At 45.5% G+C, this 20157-nt stretch overlaps 1 protein-coding gene across 4 annotated transcripts in view; it reads right to left on the reverse strand.

Annotated features, from left to right (window-relative positions):
- Positions 1-5083: 5083 nt before the first annotated feature.
- Positions 5084-20157, reverse strand: part of ASXL2 (ASXL transcriptional regulator 2) — a 118918-nt gene continuing 103844 nt past the window's right edge. For 3 of the 4 annotated variants that reach the window (XM_035568233.2, XM_050710122.1, XM_035568237.2), the window contains one exon: positions 9241-19336. In XM_035568233.2, the coding sequence (XP_035424126.2) occupies positions 16916-19336 (2421 nt within the window). In that variant the 3' untranslated portion in view covers positions 9241-16915. Of the gene's footprint in view, positions 6981-9240; positions 19337-20157 lie in introns of those variants that run through there. The other variant, XR_004781951.2, reaches the window with a different exon arrangement.

Raw genomic sequence — 20157 nt, forward strand, 5'->3', positions numbered from 1 at the left:
GAAGAGACATTCTTCTGTAGGCGTATGCTTTGATGACACAATTCTGACAGAAGTTTCTGTCAGAAGAATGTACTTAGCATTCCAGAGCAGTGGTACCAGTTTAAAAATAACAGGAAATTTGGCATAGGAAATACTTTCCTTCTCGTTGAGATCCTCAGCTTCAGTGTCATCATATGTCATTTCATCCAGTTGTGAACAAAACACGAAAATAAAAGGAAACCTCAGATGATGTCACCTCAGATATGAGCACAAGAGTGAATTTGCATTTTGGGGCTGGCGCAAAGATGTTAAGAGGAACAAAAGCAAACCCCAAATGAGATGATTGTAGATGTAGAAGGTTTGTAATATTCTTTGTTATTGTTTTATTTTAGAAAAACATCATGCTTGTTTGGAATGTAGTGTTCTTGGTGCACTGAAAGTAAGTCTTGAATGGGCCTCTTTCCTAACACATGCTTGTTTAACCTGGCTGCAAAAACTTCTGGTGATGGAAAATTCACAATCTTCCTAGGTAATCTGTTTCAGTGTGAAATTATCCTTACCAGTAGCGAGTTATATCTCTGCTATTCTTTGTCCTTCCTCCACAGGGTATTGAGCAACAACTCCCTTCCTCTTTACAGTTATTTCTGGATTGCTGTGATGTTCCTTAGGCTTTCTCTTCTCGCAGTCAAACAGCAGCCCTCCTCGTAGGGCATGTTTTCTGTGCAGAAGCATTCAGCTGCTCTTCTCTGGACTCTTGCCCAGTTGGCCCACTCATCCTTGAGCTTCAGTTCCCAAAACAAGATGCAATACTCCAAGTCAGTGCCATCCTGATACTGTATACAGTAAATAACACCTTCGCATGACTTACAAATAGTACTTTTCTTTATGCATCCTGGTATTATATTTTATTTTTTCTCAAGTGTAATGTTTGTCTGAAATAACTCCTCCATCATCTTATACAGCACTACCGCCTGCCTGTCCCCCTGCAGTATTTGTGCAGTTCACTGTACATACATGTGCTGCTTCTACTGACTGCTGCTACCACAGTTTTCCCAGTATTTGTGTAAAAACTGCTCGGCACAGCTCTGAAGGGGAATTGGAATATCACGTACGTCAGCACCGCATTGCTTGCATTCAGCGCCCGGCACAGTGTGGAACATTACCATAACATCAGTTTACAAGTCTCCACATTTCGGACCTTCGGCAGAAATTCAGCCATTTGGTTTAGTTTTCATCACTAACCAAGCAGAATGGAATGGAATTTAAAAAACAAAATACCTGCTAGGCCTATTCCACTCAGTTTGTACAATTGTAAAAAGCTGTGCTTTGGACCAACTTCAGGCAAGATAGCAAAAGATTTTCAGTAAGTGTGATGGGAAAAGGCTAAAACAAATTTAGTAGCGGTGAAGAAGAAATGAAAGCAGAAAAAAAACCATTGGAGTTGGTTAAGCTTTGTATGGAGAACTGAAGGGTTTGCAACATCGGCAATAAAAGTTGCACAGCAATGTAAATGACATGTTTTCCATTATTCTAAAGTAAGAAGAAATATTTTCAACAGTCTGTATTTGTCTTCTTTGTGGTTTTTCTCAGCAACGCAAGAGTATTAAGGATTCTGTCTAAAAGAACCACAGAGAAACAAGAAAAGGGGGGGGCGGCACAGAGCCTGGCCTGCCCGCTCCAGCACTGAGTCATCAGCAGTGAAATCTCCCCCAGTGCTGAGGCAGCAAACTCAAACCAGAGTCATCTCAAGGGCAAATGTTTTCTCAAAGATAAATTGTGCAAAATATGGCAAAAACTGGAGTGGGGGTGGGGAAAGGCACGATCATTTATATTCTTTGCCTTTTACAACTGTTGCTTTCCTAGCAAAGTGGCAAAATTCATAGAATTCAGAGTCCAGAGCAGTTCAGCACCACCCAGCTGCTTGCTCACCCTCCCCATCCTAGATGGGATGGGGAACAGAACAGGAAAGGTAAAAAGGGCAGGAACTCGTGGGCTGAGGTGAGGACAGCTCACCAGGCCAACAACAGCCGCACGTGCGAGAAGAGCAAACCAAGGAGCTCGTTCCCTGCTCCCCGTCGGCAGGCAGGAGTGAAGGCAGGGCTCGGCACGCGTAGCGGCTGCTTGGGAAAACGCCGTCATCCCTACATCCCGTCCTTCCTCCTCCTTTCCTCCCGCTTCTATTGCTGAGCAGGACGCCCTCTGGGATGGGACATCCCTTTGGTCCCTGGGGGTCAGCTGTCCTGGTTCTGTCCCCTCCCGGCTCCTTGTGCACCCCGGGCTCCTCGCTTGGCTCCCTGCAAGCACCGCTCTGCAGCAAACAATCCATCCATTCGTTATCACCATTATTTTCATCAAAAATCCAAAGCGCAGCTTTGTATGAGCCCCTACGAAGAAAGTTCACTCTATCCCAGCCAAAACCAGGACGGTGGCAAAAATTGCTTAAAATTCATATGCAGCTTTTCATGTCTTAAAACAGAGGTGAGATGTTTCAGAAGCTAATCAGTGAGTTTAAGATTTTCTCTAGTAGATACTTGGTTTTGTTTCAGTCAGTGACTGAAAGTTGTCTTTCTTTTCATGGTAGAGACAATGGTGAAATCATGAGAAAAAAATCTCAGATCAGGGCTCACAAGGAGAGACTTTCATTTTTCAGAAACTGCTGCTACAATTGAAGCTCTTGGTGGCATATCAAAGAGAAGAAGCATTAAACTAATCTCGGACATTGCTTGCCTCAGTTCACTGCTTGTTTCCTCTGGGTATGAAAGATGTTGGTATGGGGTGATTCAACAGCGGCACATTGCATCACTGAGTGAGCTGGACCCTCCTTCATATGATATCACCAAATTTGACATACTGCACAGCTTTCATTTAGTCATTAGAAATGTCAAACTGTAAAGAATCTCTTGGATCAGCAAGAACAGCTCCTTCATATCATTGACACCACGTCTGTAATCCACTTTGTAAGTTTTTAAGGTTTAAAAGCTGTTAAATTTTACACCTGCCCATCTATTAGAAGATGTTTCAAAAATCCTATTTTTGTGTAGTTGAAAATCATTTCCTGGCTTTCATTCTAATTCGCTTTTCAGACCACACCGATCCTATGCTAGTATTGTTCTTTAGTTCCAGTAGTAATTTTCTGCTTGTTTGTTTGTTTTAATGTGTTTATGAAGAGCAAGAGGACCTGCCTCCATTTTGTGTAATTTCTCTCAGTGGCAGATTCTTTGTCCCCGTGGTCAGACTGAAAAGCTTTCCTGGACCCTGTGCCAGTATGAATGCCCTGTCCGTGGTTGTGGCTGATCAGGGCTGTGCACTGTGTTCTGCACAGGAATGCTTAAATGTACTAGTACTAGCTAACATTTATTTACAGTATTTATATAAAAAAATCTAAAATTTAAAATTGCGAAAGCGTAATTTTTAGCCCATGCTGTAGGTTTTTACAGTCTCTGCAGTTACTGAGCTCTAAATAATTTTTTCAGTCATCCAGAGAGTTGACCGTGCAGAGTTTTAAGTCTTCTTCCAGATGGCTTGCACCAACCTGTTCTGTTTTTTTCTTTGCTTTGTTCTCTAACAAAAAATAGAAATGCAGAGCGATATCAGCAGGCATTGCCAGTTTGCTGTGTGTGCCAGGCAGCGGCTTTGTGGCTGAACACGGTGATTGCCAGGTCGCAGCGCTTTGACACCAGCCTGGAGCTCGGGGCAGAACGTGGGGCCTGGTGCGCGGCCTGTACCACCACGGCCTCCTCCAGGCCCAGCGGTGCCTGCTGATGGGTTGGGGCCTCCATTGCCTTTTCTTGGCACCAAGCAGCCGCGCTTTGAAATGTTTTCCTCAACCTGGACTCAATTTGATGTTCTTCCCGACTGTTTGTCTCGAGCAGTGTTAGCCTTCTGAAGTCCTTTTGTAATTTTTACTTCATTTCTCCAGATGAAACCTGAAGTACCTCTTTGAAGACAGGCTCACTTTTAACGTCGTACCCCACTGTCATTAGACTTTATTGTCTATGATCAGGTCTAAGTAAAGAAAAGGGAAGTTTCTGTATATATTTTTAATTAAAAATTTTCTTGACACTGTTATTGTAGGTGCCAGCCCACCTTGTAGTCTGCAGTCCTTTGTTGGATTCCTGAATAACATGAAAGGTAGAGACAAGACCGTTTGGCCTGGTGCTCCTAGTTATGTTGTTTGAAACACAAAGCAGAACCCATCTGTTCTGTCAGTTCCTCGCTGTCTGCAGGACTCCAGGCCTTCTGTCCTCCATTTTCCTCCTCTTCGTGCCTCTGCATTCCTGTGAGAGTTAGGAGTTAATTCTTTTCTAACACTGAAGGATGCATTTGTACTGTTCATGGCTTTCCAACTTACATGTTTTACTGATATCTTGATTTTAATTAATTTCTTCTATAGCATGCTTTTTTGCTCTTTCACCATTATAGATTTACACATTTGTAGATTTACACATTTATAGATTTAAACATTCATACATCAGAATTCACCCAACCTCAGTGTCCTATTTGTCTTTGCACTTTTGTGATATTTTATCAGCAAGGGGTGGATAGCTCTTGTTACTTCTGCATGGCTGTAACATCTCATGTGAGACTGGTCTACACTTTGTAATGCTACCATCATGTTCATATATTTTATTTGCCCTCTCTTTTTGTATCACTATTGATACTGGCCTGTTCTGTGATATCTTTCATAACCAGACTGCTACCTTCGCCCTTCATTTGCTCTTCTTTTTTTTTTTTTTTCTCAAGTGCTTGTGCTGCTATTTATGCATGAGCTCTCGGTGTGCCATGCCATCAGAAGTGTTCAGAAGTTAGATGGCTCTGAGTTTAAATCATCTGTCAGCTTTTCTTACCCTTTACATGAAGTTGTGCTGTATATGGTTGTAAAGAGATCATAGGCCAGTCCAAAATGTGTGTAAGTAAAAGGGTGAGGTTGAGAATGGGCTATCTGAGAAACTGGAATAACAATTTCGGAATCCTTTTTTTTTTTTTTAATAATTTAAAATTTTTAAATTATGAATGCACAGTTTTGGTCATTAGCAGCCATCCAAGTACCAAAGAAGGTCCTTACAGCCTCTATATATTTGTATCTCCAGCTGTGGGCTTAGCAAGCAGTGTTTGTTGCTTGCAGTTTCCTGTGTGTCTCAAGCTGCTCTCCACCTCGCAGGTATTCCCATCTGACAGCCAGCACAGCAACTGAGATAAAGCAGGAGCTGAGTTCAGGAGAGAAGCAATCTCTTTTTTGTTCCTGTTTAATGTGACAAGATAATTCCCTTGCTTGAGCCACGAGTGTGCTTCTTATCTATATTTAGAAATTGATTCTGCAGTTTTTCTTTCACTTATGAGGTGCTTTTTTTTTTTTTTTTCCTTAATTGCAATTTGGCAGAGAACAAAACAAACCAGATGATGATTATTAAATTGAAAGCAGAGTCTGTTAAAATACAGATGAAATGTCTGTTTAATAAGATATGCTTTGTATGGCTCTCTTGCAGGGCACTTATCACAGCTGACTCGCTGCTCTGAAGAGGCTCATGGAGAGCTGAAACAAAACAGGCATGGGAAGGTACAGCAGTCTTAGAATATTAGCACCCATTTGTTATAACCGGTTAGGAACAATTAAAGGTTGGACTAGATGATCTTAGAGGTCTTTTCCAACCTAAATTATTCTGTGAATAGCTGGGGTGTTTTTCTTGAGGCAGGGTTTTCCACTGCATAACAACAGGATTCTGTCTACTTCTGCAAGTATTTGTTGTGTGTTGTAGGGACGATAATGTTGGAGCCTCACCGCAACTCCAGATGGACCTTTGGAAAACTTCATGTTCTTTGGAAAACTTCATGTTCTCCATGTAAAATGGAGGAAATGAGACAGCAAAGTAAGGAAAGGATTTTTACTTCTTTTTTACTTCATGTCTTTCCATAGTGGGAACAGAGGTAGGAAGTGACTTTTTCACTTTGTGTCATTGTATTTCTTTTTTACTTTATTCTCTGGTCTTTTTTGATATTGATAAAATATTTTTCTTCCTTATTTCCAGGGATGATTTTTTTATTTGTTTTTCCTGGCTCATAATTCCTTCTTTTTCATGAGCTCCTCCTTGCACTGCTGCGTTACTGCTGACTGGCTAAAGCCTATCATCCGGGAAGTCATCCTGTTGTGGTTTAAGGACAGCAGGAGATGGAGGACCTTGCACTTTGTGTCATGTTTGTTTCAGTGTGTGATCACCCTCGCAGCTGAAGTAACGGGTTGTGATGAAGCTGCTCTAACTGTTCTGCTTCACAGTGTTGACCCAATTCAACATTTCCTAGGAAGATGCAGACTCCACAGTAGATGTGCCCGAGGGCATGCATCCTTCATATCACCCCAGTAGCGGTGTTCCTAGCGTATGCATAAGCATTTGGAAAAACAGTTTGCCACGTGGTCAGTAGAGGGAGGGTTTGAAACCTAGAGCAACAGATGGTGACCTGCCTTTATTTATGCCTTTGATGCTTGGATTTCAGGCTTCACTGCTTCCTAACTGTGGGTCATGCCCATTCTCTCTCCTCCCGGGTGTCACAGGGGAGTTCAGTGGGGCTAACAAAAGCTTAGAGTTTTATTTATTGATTTAACAAAAAGACACAGCAACTGATTAGTTACATGAATTCAAAAAGAGAAAAAGAAGCTCAAGAAGAAGTCCCATGATGCTGACTTCTTGCTGGCAGCAGCTCAGCTCCTGCGGGGTGGGAAGTGGTTCTGGTAGGTAACAGGCGTGCGGCGGAACCGCTGCCTGCCTGCTCTGTTCCTCCAGGATGGGCAGTACTTGCTGCCACAGGGAGTTACAGGGAATTTTCGTTAGATGCCCATGAGGAGCTGATGTTGCCAGAAATTAAAAACAGTTGTTTGTGAACTGGTCGTTGAGGGCTGCTACTTTAGCAGGTTGCACAGCCATGGGTAATACAGCAGGAGCTTGTGACTGCAGGGTTTCTGAGACTTTGTGTTGTTTCAGCCATGCACTGCGAGGTGTTTAGGAGCCCTTAAGATGAGAAATAGAGCATGAGTGCATGAGAAATTATTCACATTTATGACACATTACTGTGGGACTGAGATGGTACAGTAATAATCTGATATAATAACCTTTAAAGAGTAGAACAAAATAGCCGAAGCAGTGCCAAGGACATGGCATCACTGTTAACACAGACACGACAATGAAAGGAATAATTTAAATTGCTCATAAAAAATTACTGGGCTCTAAAATTGTCTTATTCAGGAAAACAAGCCTATTAAAGCCTTCCTAGAGCACTAAGCCCGATACTTCGGTGGAGACATACCATCCCCGTAACTCGCTTCATGTACTCTCTTGTGTTTTACATTTTGCCAACTGAGTAGCAACTTTCTTCTAAACTAAGTTTATCCACAGTGAATTTATATCCATTTGTTCTTGTACCAGTGCTGAACAGCTGGTTTTGCCCCTTAATGTTTAGCCTGCTGCTAGCTCGCCATGCCAAACCTTTCAGCTTTTGTTTTAACTTGAACTTCTTGATTTCTTTCTTACCTGTCAGAGCCTTTTCCTTTCCTGATTATTTGGAAGTTTTTCAGTACATTTGTTCCAGTTTTAAGTTGTCTTTCCTGAATGCAAGTGAGTGGAACCACACAAGATATCTCATTACCTTGTACAATTCACTGATTTTATCTCTACTGGCAATACACAGGCTGGACTTTCAGAATTGTTTTTCCTTTCCCATGGCTGTGTCACACTGAAAGCTTATAATTACAGGGTATGATTAATGAGTATATCAAGGTCCTTCTCATCCCTGTTACTTCCAGTTACTGTACACCCACTCCTGAAGCAGAAGCTTGTTATTTGTTCCCAAATGCCTTGTGACACCAGCATGTACAATTGGTTTTCACATCGCTTGGGCTGTGGATTACCGGTTTGGTCTGGGTGTGAGTTGCCGATACTTCCCAAGTTTGTATCATCAGTTAATTTTCTTGGGATACTCCTGACTTCTGGTGCTAATGTCACAGATGAAAATCTGAGTAGTTTCAGTAGGGTCCCCCATTCAAACCAATTTCCCACTTCTGGGTCTATCGGTATTAAGACCCTTTAAGCCAGTTCTTTACATTTACTTCATCTCAAGTTTTATTACTAATTTCCCACATATCAGTTTCCTGTATCATTTGTATAACTGAAGATATTCCTTGTGTGACCAGGAAACAATTTACACTGAATTAGTCTGCACATATCTTTGGTGAGATTGTGTTGCTTTCTATCCCATTTTTCAGCATGGCTTCAAGTAGTTTTTACTTCAAAACTTCCAGAGCCTTGCATATGAAAGATGTAATTTTCTCTTATTTTAAATATAGAATAATTTCTATATTTTATAGTATATAATCCTATACTATGGAATAATTTCTGTCAATTCTGTGCTCCACAGGTTCACTTGATAAACAAAACCGTGCTTTGCCTGAGCTGCAGCGTTGTGTCAGCTCTTTCAGGAAACCCTTGTCATCCAGCTGAAGCGGTATGTGTAACAATGTCCTCAGTGAAAATAGGGGAATAGCATTACTTTCCGTTTGGGTCATGCCTGCAGACTATCTTTAATCACTACCTTTTCTACTTTTTGCCTTTTTTTTTTTTTTTCTCTGCATGAGGTGATAGATTTCTTATTTATTTTTTTGCTGCTGGTTGCAAACTCCAACTCATCTGGCCTTGTTGTATTCTCACTTTGTACTGCAAGACACACATTTCTTTACTGAGCCTTCCTTCTCCATTTTATGTTAAGTCTTAACGCTCTTGTTGCAATTATTCATTCGGTAGGTTCACAGCCCCTTCGCATTATATTTCTATACTTGAAATATAAATTGTAGATGCTTACAATAGATTCAGTGAAAAGAAATCCCAGGCACCTCAGTCCTACTGATTTTATTAAGTTGTTAATTTTATCCAAAGTTTACCTGACAAATCAGGAAAGTTGGTTTCAGATTTACTTCTCTGAACTCTTCCCTTTATAATAAATGAATTTGCAATCACGTGATACAGGTTTTTCCCTGTTCCCTCCTTTCCCCAAATTTACAGTTCAAAGCCCTTAAAGTGTTTCAGCACCCCAAGAAGTGAGGCTTGAGGGAACTGCAAAGTGTTTATTAAACCAGAGTTTTCCCCATGAAATGTATGGAAAAGACTTTACAGATATCCACAGCTTACGAAGCCAGAAAAATGTAGTGCAGTATTGTTTATCAGGGTCCATTAAAAAGACAGAAGGTAATCACTGAAAAATCAACATTAGCAGCACTAATAACCATAAAATCATATGCTTTTTATTTAACATAAAATGAAACATTAAGATAAAATACACATTTGTCCATGTGCTGAAGAACTACGGTATTTTACATTCATTTATAAAGCAGGTAGTTTTACATGACAAAAATAAGTGAGAGGAAGAGGAACAGAATCTGCAATAAGACAGAAGCCACAGGGCAGGCTTTGCTTGTCAAAGTGCTACCTCCTATGGGCACACAGATCCTCAAGTGACAGGTTAGAAATAGGCCGCTTTTAGCACTCCTCAGATTCCTCTTAATGCTGGTGAGAAGCTAAGGTGGAATCTTATACAGCAAAATGGGTGAAGACTTGGTGACAAAACAACCTTTGCCAAAATGCATAGCTGCAGCATGACGGACCACTTTGTCCCTGATGTATTGCTCCTGCTAGAACTGGCCCACGTAGCTCTTACACGCCCAGACGTTACCTTACTGAACTACAGTCGCTTTTTTCCCATGCAAACTGCCAGATTTCTTGCCTGAATTTGACTTTGCAAACAGGCCGTGACAGGGCATGGGCTCACGAGGGCACCGAAGATGGACGGGAAGGGAAGGAGCTACCGCGTGGCAGCGAAGTCGACTGCTCGTGGGCATGTCCTGGGCACGCCTCTGGACACGAGGTGAAATTTTAACCGGAGCATCTGTCCCTGAGGTCGAAGACGATGCCTATTGTGCCTCTGCTCGAGGTGGGCGCAGAGCACGCACTCAGACGGCCACCAACAGGAGGCCAGGAGGCACCCACGGCCCCCGCACCGCAGCCTTTCGGTGCCCGCGCTGCCCCGCCGCGGCGGTGCTGGCCCTGGGACTCTGCCGCGAGGACGCCGGAGCCCCGGCCTCAAGCACTGAGCTCCTGGCCCAGCCCTTCTGATAAGAAACCCGTGGTGCAGCGCCTGCGAGGTCTTACTGAAAGGGACAGGAGACCAACTGGGCTTAAGTTCTAAGGGGGGTAGGAAGGGGTGGGAGATGCAGCAGTACCAGGGGAATAAGGAATGTTTATTAAAAAGTGCAGCAGATCAAAACACGTCACTATTATATATTTCATCTAACCCATATATCTTAAATAGGAAAACGAATACAAAAGCTGTAATCCCATCTCAGGCCCGCGGTAACTTTCCAAGGTGTAATGTCACCAGAAGACTGAGATGAAGCTGGTCTCGCTGTGTACACTCAGCTGCACCCCTGTGCAGCCCCCCGCATCCAGACCCGACCTGTACACGCCCCCCACCCACGGGGCTTCCTTACAGTGCAACTCTGGGGAGCGACAGCCCTACCCGGTGTGTAGGTAGCAACTTTTGACAGTCATTGGGTGCCTCGTTTATTTTTTCCCCCAAGGGATTCCAATAATAATCGAAGCAGTATATACAAATACCAGTTGCCTGCCTTTTCAGTTTTTAAATTTGTACTTTTAAAACCTGACTTGTTAATGCTTCTTCTTTTCCCCCAGTTTCCTTCCCCCTAAGTCCCAGCAATAGAGAGTTGCTTTGAACACCTCCAATTTATACGAGTCCTGCAATTGCTTGCAGGAATAAGGGGAATATAAGTGTGATTTGAGATTCACCTAAGCCAAAATGGGCGTCATGGAAAAGGGGATGAGGCAGGTATGCTGTGCTTTGCACGCTGTGGAGCCATTTCCACCCTCCTCTCCGTGGGAGATTTGTGTTCTCTCTCTGTGCAGAACCAGCAATTACAGGGGCTGCAGATCTCAGTCTGGCGGGGAGTGTCTAGAGGAGCCCAGGCAAGTGCAGGTGAATGGAATTCACTCAGTCCCCAAGAGCTGCAAAGACGGACCATCTCTGCAGTGAGAGTTTCACCTAATTCCCACAAAAACCAAAACAAATCCACTTTGATAGTGCTTCCTTGAAATCATTGGACTTTTGGTACGTTGTTTAAGTTCCCCATAAGCACCATAAAATGCTTGCCCAAGAAATCAAACTATTTATGGAAATTCCAGTGGCACAGCACAACTGGGTAGCTTCTGATTCTGTTTTGGTTGAGTAGCTTCTGTACCAGTACGTCTCTTTGGCTATAAAGGTAGCGTTGCTTGTATAAAAGATCCACCTCTTTGTCTTCTCACCATGGATGATTCTGGGTGGTTACGAGGCAAAATGAACGAATACAAATGGAGACACAGACAAGACACAGGACTGACAAATGTTCTGTATGCTCTACCTGAAACTGCTAAACTTCCAAAATCCCTTCGCTGCTGCACTTCTGGTTTCTCTACTCCCTGCAGGCTGCTAACAGCAGCAACTGCAGCGTGCAGGACTCATCTCCTCTCTCCCTCTTTTCTTCTTTTCCTCTTTTTTTTTTTTTTTTAACATTATTACATGCTCAAATCCAAACAGCTCAAATACTTTTTAATACATTGAAAATGTAAAATAAAGAATATATGAAGTACATACAGTATATATATACATATTTCAAATACTTAAAATTCTTACGTAAAATATGATTTTTCTATATTATTTGTGTAAAAATACATTTTAAAATGGTGTCAACTTGATTTTTCTGTACATACCCTCTATTCCAATTTAAGTCCCTTTTAAAAAGGCGAAAGACAGACAAAGGTTTAGTATCTTCTAAACTGTGTTTACAGGCCTGTTGTCAAAACAAGAAAAGCATGTGGTAAACAGTATTGGATTTCTTCTTTTTAAGAACTCCCATTTTTATTGCATTAGTGGAAAAAACTGAATCTTTTCAGTTCTCCTGCTAGTAAAACTATTCCTGGCCTTGCCGAGAAACTGCATACTCCCAATACCCTGTTTATCTAGTTCATAAATCATCCTTTGTCAATTTGTTTTAGATACTAAAATATATATTACTTAAAATATATTACTGTAAGCTCTTAAAGTTGATCTTCAGTTATATCAAATGTATAGCATTAAAAAAAAAAAACACCTTAGTTAATCAAGAAAATTCTGGCTATCATGATCGCAGCACGTGCGTGAGCTGTTCTCCCTGCAGGGCACCGGTGGCAAACAGACCCGACGCCCGCGGGACCTCCCCCATTGCAGCCCCATCCCCGTCTGCCCCCTCCCTCCCTCCCGTCCCTGCAGCGTCCCCGTTCTAGCACAGGTGCCCCAGGGACCTCAGTGTGCTCTCGCCACCGGCCCTGCTCCCCACCACCGGCTGTGCTAGGAGGCTCGAGGCAGCGCCTGGCCACTGGAGCTGAGCACAGCGCTGCTGGGCTGGCCCGGGGTGAGCAGAGCCCCCGTGGCCGTTTGCTAGCGGCCAGCGGTGGCTTTGGGACAATGCTCCCAAGGGAAACAAAGCAGCTTCCCCCGGGCTCCACGCGTCCCTGGTGAGGCTCTTCCAGCACAGAACGCACGCTGGTCTTTCAGGCACTTCCCCCCGCAAAACCAAAGTTTTTTTCCAAGCTGCTTTCAGCGACCCGAGCGCCGTCCGCCCCAGCTGAGGTGGAAGCTCCTGCCCCAGCCCAGCCCAGACAACTGCTCCTGCCCCAGGGCTCCTGCTGGGGCTGGCAGCCCCCAGGCCAGGAGGTTCAAACCCAGCCAGGCTGAGCCTCCCCGTGCAGAGAAGCCAGAGCCCCTTCCAACCACGGCACCGGCGGCTGCTCATGGGGCAGGAACCGGCCGGCGATGCTCCGTGCGGCCTGGGCAGCGCGACTGCCGCCGTCAGACGGCACGGCCGGTGTGGTGACCTCCCGGCCATCACGGCCCTGGCCAGAACTGCCTTCCCCATCAGCTCCGTGACTGCCCTACGAAGCACAACGCCGCTGTGCCCAGCATGCCGCCTTTCTGTTTGATTTGAGACATTAACATCTCAAATAAATTTCCTTCCCCGTGCTGCCCATCTGCATCTCAAAACCTCAGCTCATCTCTAGAGTCGCATTCACTCCTCCATTGAAATAACTTGTACAAGGTGGTTTTTTCTGCACTGGGAAGTTAAATGCCACGGGTCACTTTGCATTTCTCGTTCTCACGCTGCAGGGCTTGGACTGAGGCCCAAAAGGGAACACACACACCTGAGTATCTTTTCTCGCCCAAGTTGCTTTTACTGCCACAAACATGGTTTGACATTGGGCTTTGCAAATATTTCATCTCAGATTTTGTTTGTTATGACAGCATTTACTGGAGAATGCCGTTACTTTAATACCTGCCCACCAAAGCCTAACGCTGTAAGTTATGTCACGATCAATTACAGACCCAGAGCGAAGCAGGCTCGTTGCTGGCTGGAAGGAGGACCAGTGGGAAGGGCAGACGATGGAAGAGTGGGGATGAACGGGAGGAGCCTCAGCAGGAAGGCAGCAGGCCAACGCCACGCAGGGAGCGCTCCTAAATGGGCTGCAGGATTTTCCCTTTCTAAAATACATTATTCAATAACCAGCACTGTAAAACATGCAAAGCTCTCAAGGTTTTACGTAGACCTGTACTTGTACTGATCATTACACTGAGCCCCATTATTTCTAACGATTTCCTAACCGCTTAATGCCCTCTTGCAAACCCGTGGCTATTGTTCCTCAAGTTCCACCTAGTAGCTCATAGCGTCTGGTAAAATCAAAGACATGCAGTTAAAAGAATTTATTATCTGAAAAAGGAACAGAATAAAAGTAGCCCAATAAAAGTGCTCAGCTGTTAAAGTATAACTAAGGCACTGAACAGAGTTGTAAACTTCCAAATCATCGCGCAAGATGCCCACACTGCCCAATAAAGCCTGGCAGCCACTGACACTTGGGGGTCACCCTCGACCCACACCTGGGCGACCTCAGCTCGGTTCCTGCGGTGCTGCTCGTGAACAGCAGCTTCTGGCTCACAGAAATGGACCTGGCAGAGACAACCGAATCCACACGCTGCAGGGGAGCTTGTGCAATTTAAAGGCAGTAACACGTCGGAACCACAGCTAGGGCTGTTGACTGTTTTAGAAAATGCTGAGAGTACCGGAGCAGCCTTTCAACGTGACAGCGGCAACAGATTCAAAAGCCTGTGAACGCTAACAGCAAGGCAGCAGGTGTGTGCTGCTCCCTCAGCATCCCCTCCTTCCCCCTCTGAAGCAGCCTTGTCAGCCCACAGAATTCACACTGATGGAAGCCAAGGTGTGAACAGAATTGATCCAATTACACCAGCAAAGCCTCTTTGCTTTTATTTGAGGCAAAAATGACTTTTTCAGCTTAGTTTGTAACCCAAAACAACCTTTAAATTGGATTATACTGAGGGAACGAATGTGTCTCACTGAGGATTATGTTGCCATAACTTTGCTTTCATGTCTAGACAAGGCTCGAGTTAATAAGGGAAGGGAAGATCCTGCTGTCCCCGGGGTACACCACGTGAAACCATTTCACGCCGCATCCTACGATTTAAAAGAATGGCAGAAATTCCCGTTGCAGCAGCAAGTAGGGAAGCAGGCAGTGACGGGTCGCTGTCCAAATGAGCACTTACGTACAAGCCGACCCAGGGAACAAATCATCCCTGCTACAGCATTTGGGGTTGCAGCAGGAGAAGCTAACCCGCCTCTGCTGGGCTTGCCGGGCACGCACGGAGCCAGCCGTGGGACGGTGCAGACTGGCACGGGGCTGCTGGGCTGCAGCCACCGGGCAGCACGACAGAACTGGGAGTATGTCTTGCATTCTTTTTTGAGATGTAAGCGGTTAAAAAAAAATAGTCTGTATTTCTAATACTTAAATCCCGTCCACCACTGGATGTCTACAAGGAGCGATGCATAATTAGATAGCAGGAGTCGCTGCTCCCCGGTAAATTTATTACGGGCAAAACTAAGACCAAGATACACACACGGCAGCTCTCGTTAACTCACGCACACTAACCCTGCTTTGGAGGACACCACGCTCTGCTGGACAGGGAAGGAAACGTTTTTATTATGAAGCGATTAAGTCTGCAACTCTCTTTACCATTAACAAACAAATCAACACCCGCTCCTTGGAAAACCACACGGCGCTTCCCGGGCAGTGCTCCTGACCTTACCGCCAGCACGCCAGGTTCCCACGTCAGGGAGAGGGAAGCGGGGAAAGCAGTAGTATAGTCAAATGGGAAGAAGGAAAAAAGGCTTTAGGACCCCAGCTCATAAAACAGCTGTCACCTGTTTTGTTAATATTGCTTCATCTTAAAAAGGCCTTTGGATTCAAAGTGAATTCAGTGCTTTTCCATCAAAAAGATACATAGATCTGTTACCTGACCAAGCTCCAGGATGGCCCCCCTCCCACCCCGCACAGTGACAACATGGGACTGGACGTGACTATTGAACCTGACGCTGTTCTGGAAGAGAAGTGACACACAAACATCCTCCGTGTGATGCGGACACGTGGCGATACGTCAACATGCAGATCGGCGAATGCTTTATTAGCCAGCCTGTCGTCAATCCTTGTTGTCGAGCACAAAGTACCATTCTGTATCGGTTAATTCCGACCACCTGGAGCGAACGGGGGCGTGAGCACCGACTCCTGGCGGCGAGGAACGCGTCCCACCAGCTGCGCCCCTCCCGAGCTCGCCCCGACGCACCACGCGCGGAGCCAGGCCTGGCTTGGCGTCCTCCGACGGACACCCGCTGGCGGACACCGGCGAGGCCCAGCGGGATCCTTGCTTTCTTTCCCTACGCTCAGCTAAATAGAAAATCTTCTATAGAGATTCGAGAAGTCTGACTATCTGGAGTTTTTAATGAGCCACAAAAAGCTTCCTAGAAAACAGTAGGACAGAGGGTGACATTTAGTGCACTTCACTTGCATAATGTGCTGCAACAACTGGCGCTGCTCAGCTCTGGGGGTGGCACTCTCCAGCTCCCTTGAAATAATGCCTAATAAAGCAGGTTTCTGCCGGGTCCTGACAGTCCAGAAATGAAATGCAGTTCGGCACATATTTGCGATCTCTGCTTTAAATGGTTCCTGGAATTACCAATAATCACAGTTACTGAGTTGTTTTAGTGATTTAAATCCTTGAATCCTATGGTTAGTACAGTTGCCTTTTTCAGTATTTGCCAGTAGCAAATCAAGATACCTCCGTCCCTAAAAGAAGGTTACTGCAACTGCCTCCTTGAAGAGGAGAGGATATGCGAATCAAAAACACCAGCCTATATTGCACAACCCAGTATGCCTTCTGGAGACAGCCGTGTCACAAGTGAGAGGCAATGACTTGAAAGGCCTGTGCAACGTTAACGCCTTCCAATTCTGAAAAATTGAACTAAAATTTAGAGCAACACAGTAAGCCCGTTCAGGGTTTCCTGCTTCAGTGCTCTGTCATCAGTCAGAACAAACGTTTAGTTTCTTAAATCTGGCTCTTCTCTTTGCCAAGAGAAGCCCAACAGGCTGATGTTTCGCCGGGGGTTCATTCCCCCATCTAGAGCAGAGCTCAGCAAACATGCTGGATAGCAGGCTGGGGTTAATGAAACTGCAGTACAAGTCAAACACTATCTCCTAAAAGATTGAAAAAATATTTTTAAACAAAATAATGTGACATATTTACATAATTCCTTAAGTGCAAACTCTTGTCACAATTCACGTAGTTGAGCTCAATTTAGACTCACTGTACAAGAAGGTGCTCTTTCTTTAATGAAAGAAGAACTCTACTCTGTATTCCTGATTCAGTAACGTGTCTCTTGTGCAAGGCAGTAAATTTCCTGTTTCTTCCCAATGTACTTCCAAAAGCAAACACAACATCCAGCCATCCTCTTCCCCACTTCACGTCCCGGTTACCGCACGACAAGGCAGGAGACACAGAGCTTAGAGGGGCCAATGCAATCGTCATGGCAGAAGGCGCCGCAGCCCTTGCACATGATCATGGCTTTCAACCTGCAGTAACATTTGGAAGGGGAGTCCTCCATGCTGTGGTCTTCAGCGAAGGCTTGAACTGGGATGGTCTGACTGTGGTTGCCAGAGTTCATAGCTTGGCTGGTGGGAATGGTGGTTACAGTCACCGAAAAGGACATGACGTTCCCCATGCTACTAGACAACTGATTGCATTCCGACAGCCCAGTCATAAGAGACCCTTGGTTCACGTCCGGGGAGGTGGAGACGTTTATTGTGCCGCTGTAACTGGGCCCAATGAGCTGTGCTGCAGCATCTCCACCCAGCTTTGGAGGGTGTGGATGAGGAAGCTGGGGAGGCTGCTGCTGCGCAGAGTCCGTGGACGGTACAGAAGGACTGAAAAGCTCAGGGCTGCTGTGCATTTTTCCCCTCATTGCATGTGCCATTTGCTCTTGAGCGGCTTGAATAAAATCTCGCGCTAACGTAGTTCCGTCAAACCCCTGAACGTTCTCCCTGCTGACTGCTGCTTGCTGAGACGCGGCTGCTTCTGTCTTTACACCCTTCTTAGCAAGGATGCTGTAATCCGAAGGGTTTATGTTATGTGACGCCTGTTCTTTTTCACACTGGCCAGACACCTGTGAAGCCTGGGGCTCCTCTTTTACACTGACACGTTCACGTTCATCACCAGTACTCTCATCATCTGCATCTCCTTCCTCGCTGCTGCTGCTGCCGTGGCCAGCCATCTCCTCACATTCCCCAAATTCTGTTTTCGGAGCATCAGCAGGACTGTTCAGACACAAGCGGTTTTCTGGGTTCAGGGAGAAGCCTCTCCTCAAACTCTCTGAGCCACGGCCATAGGTGGAAATGTTGAGCAGATAATGACCAGACATAGCCGGCTTGGAGGTCCTTCTGCCCATGAAACCCAGCACAAATCTCTGGCTGGTGGAGCTGTTTTCTAACTGGAAACCTGAGTGAGTGAGGTTCAGTTGTGAAGGCTGAAGGACTGGAAACAAATTCTGCCTCTGGACCCTCTTGATGAGAGTCTGAAGGATCTGCTCTTGGGTTGTTTTACTGAGCGCCTCTGGGCACTGGTGCTGGTCAACACTGGGGTCCTTTCCCGAGGGGACTGAAAAGGTCCTTGGAATGTGAGGCAGAGGCCTGTTCTGGCAAAAGATCTTCCCAAGCTGCTGTGCGGGTAAACCCGGTTGTCTTTCACCGCCCTCGGCTCCAGTGCCGTTCCCTGCTACACTTGTAGCACTGGGTGCTGCTGCCCCTTTTTCTTCGTTAGAAGCTAATGGGACAGTTTTCATTTCTGCTTTGGTGAGGGGCTTCGGCAGGATTTGTTCCAGAGGGACATTCTTGCCTTGGAGAAGTTGGGTGACTAAAGGGTTGTTAGCAGGAATACTGGAGCTTGTTTTGGGGAGGGCCCCACTTGAACTTAGGTGAGTTTTAAGGCTAGGTACTGCTGACAAAGTGTTAGAGGATGGGGCAGATGGAACAGATGTTACCGCACCTCCAGCCTGGGCTTCTGAGCCTGTGGGTGTCAGTGAAGATGAAGACATCAGAGGGGAAGGAGATGTGCCTTTAGAGGCATCTAAGCTGGTCCCTCCTAAGGCCGCAGGCGCCACCTTAGTTACATTTGTGTTGGTACCCGCTGTGGATGCAGTGACACAGACTGTTCCGTCCCTGACAGCTGACGCCCCACTGGCCTGGCTCGGACCTGCTGGAGCAGAAGGTGCTTTCTCTTGTTTGCCACTGCTACCGGCATATGGGGAGCCTGGAACCTGGTTTACAGTCATGTTTGGGGGGCTCTGTTTTATTCTGTCGCTTTTCTCTAATGCTGATGCCGCTGATGAGGAGCAGTTGGTGCCCGTATTGCTGCCCGGAGTTCTGGATTGCAATGTGGAAGTTTGCTGTAGTTGTGCTCTAGAGAGATTGTGAGCTGGTGGCTGGTCCGTGGCCTGGGTCTCCATTTGGGAATGGGGCCCTGGACAATGGGGAAGAAACCTTCTCGAACTTCCCCCGCTTCCAGTTCCTGCCAGTTCCAGTGCATTTCCTCCAGTTCCAGTTTCGTTGGTTCTGCTTGGTGCTGCGTTACTCCTCTCTCCTCCACCACCTGGAGGGCCCCCGCCACCACCGGGTCCAGGCCCTGGCACTGCTCCCCCCGAAGAGGCGGCGGCGGCGGCGGCGGCGGCTGCGGCGGCGGCCGCTGCCCTCTGGGCCCTGACTTGCTGGGCTTTTGCCTTGATGTCTGCCAAAGTTCTGGCCCCTGTTCTTCCCGGACTGGTAACTGAGGTTGGGAAACGTGCCCCGGGAGAGACCTGGCCCGCAGGAAATGGCATTGGGGAGATTCTGGAAACAGGAATCTGAAAGAGAGGAGGAGAAAAGTAGAATTGAGATACAGGGAATGTTTGACCCGCATATTTAAGAACAGAAGCGTTTACATGTGTAGTCCTAGATAAATCCCTTCGGAGTTCTCACTTGAGATATACACATAGAAGGACATGGATGATGTTTTGATGCCTGGCACACTTATTTTGAGTCTATTACAATCTTAGTAACTCAGACTGGAAGCTCCTCCCTTGCAGCTACAGGCTAGTGCATCGTACTGCATTATTCATAGGCCTATCAAGATCCCTCAGCAAATGACTACATGCTGTAAGGTTGTTCCAGAATTCACACCTATCGTGCCTTATTCTAAATTTCACCCTCTATGTATACACAGTTTATATCCATTCAAATGTCTGTGTCAATGTTCTGCTTTATTCTGAATTATACTTCTACCCCTGTGTCTTTCTGTAAGCTAGTCATATTCTCTACTTACTGTGTCTTCAAATAAAATGCCAAATTTTAGTCCTTTCTTCTAAAACATGTTCTCCACTCCCCATATCATTACCGTTTATTTGGGTAAGTTCTTTCTTTCTAGAATGCAAAGGATGAGAGCAGGGCACTAATGTTGGTGCTTTTCTGTCTCCATTGTAGAGACTTAAACTAATATCTTACAAGGTTAACATTTCTCTTCACAGATCTGCAACACCTTGTTGACTCCCAGCCATCTTCTAATTAACCAGTTCACTACTTTCTTCTTTTCTGAAGACTGACATGTCTTTGCCTTACAGAGGAAACTATTTTCAATCACCCATAAATTCATTCTGTATTATTAAATTAAATGCCATGTTTATTACAT

The sequence above is a fragment of the Cygnus atratus genome, chromosome 3 (assembly GCF_013377495.2).
Source record: "Cygnus atratus isolate AKBS03 ecotype Queensland, Australia chromosome 3, CAtr_DNAZoo_HiC_assembly, whole genome shotgun sequence".
NCBI classification, from domain to species: Eukaryota; Metazoa; Chordata; class Aves; order Anseriformes; family Anatidae; genus Cygnus; species Cygnus atratus.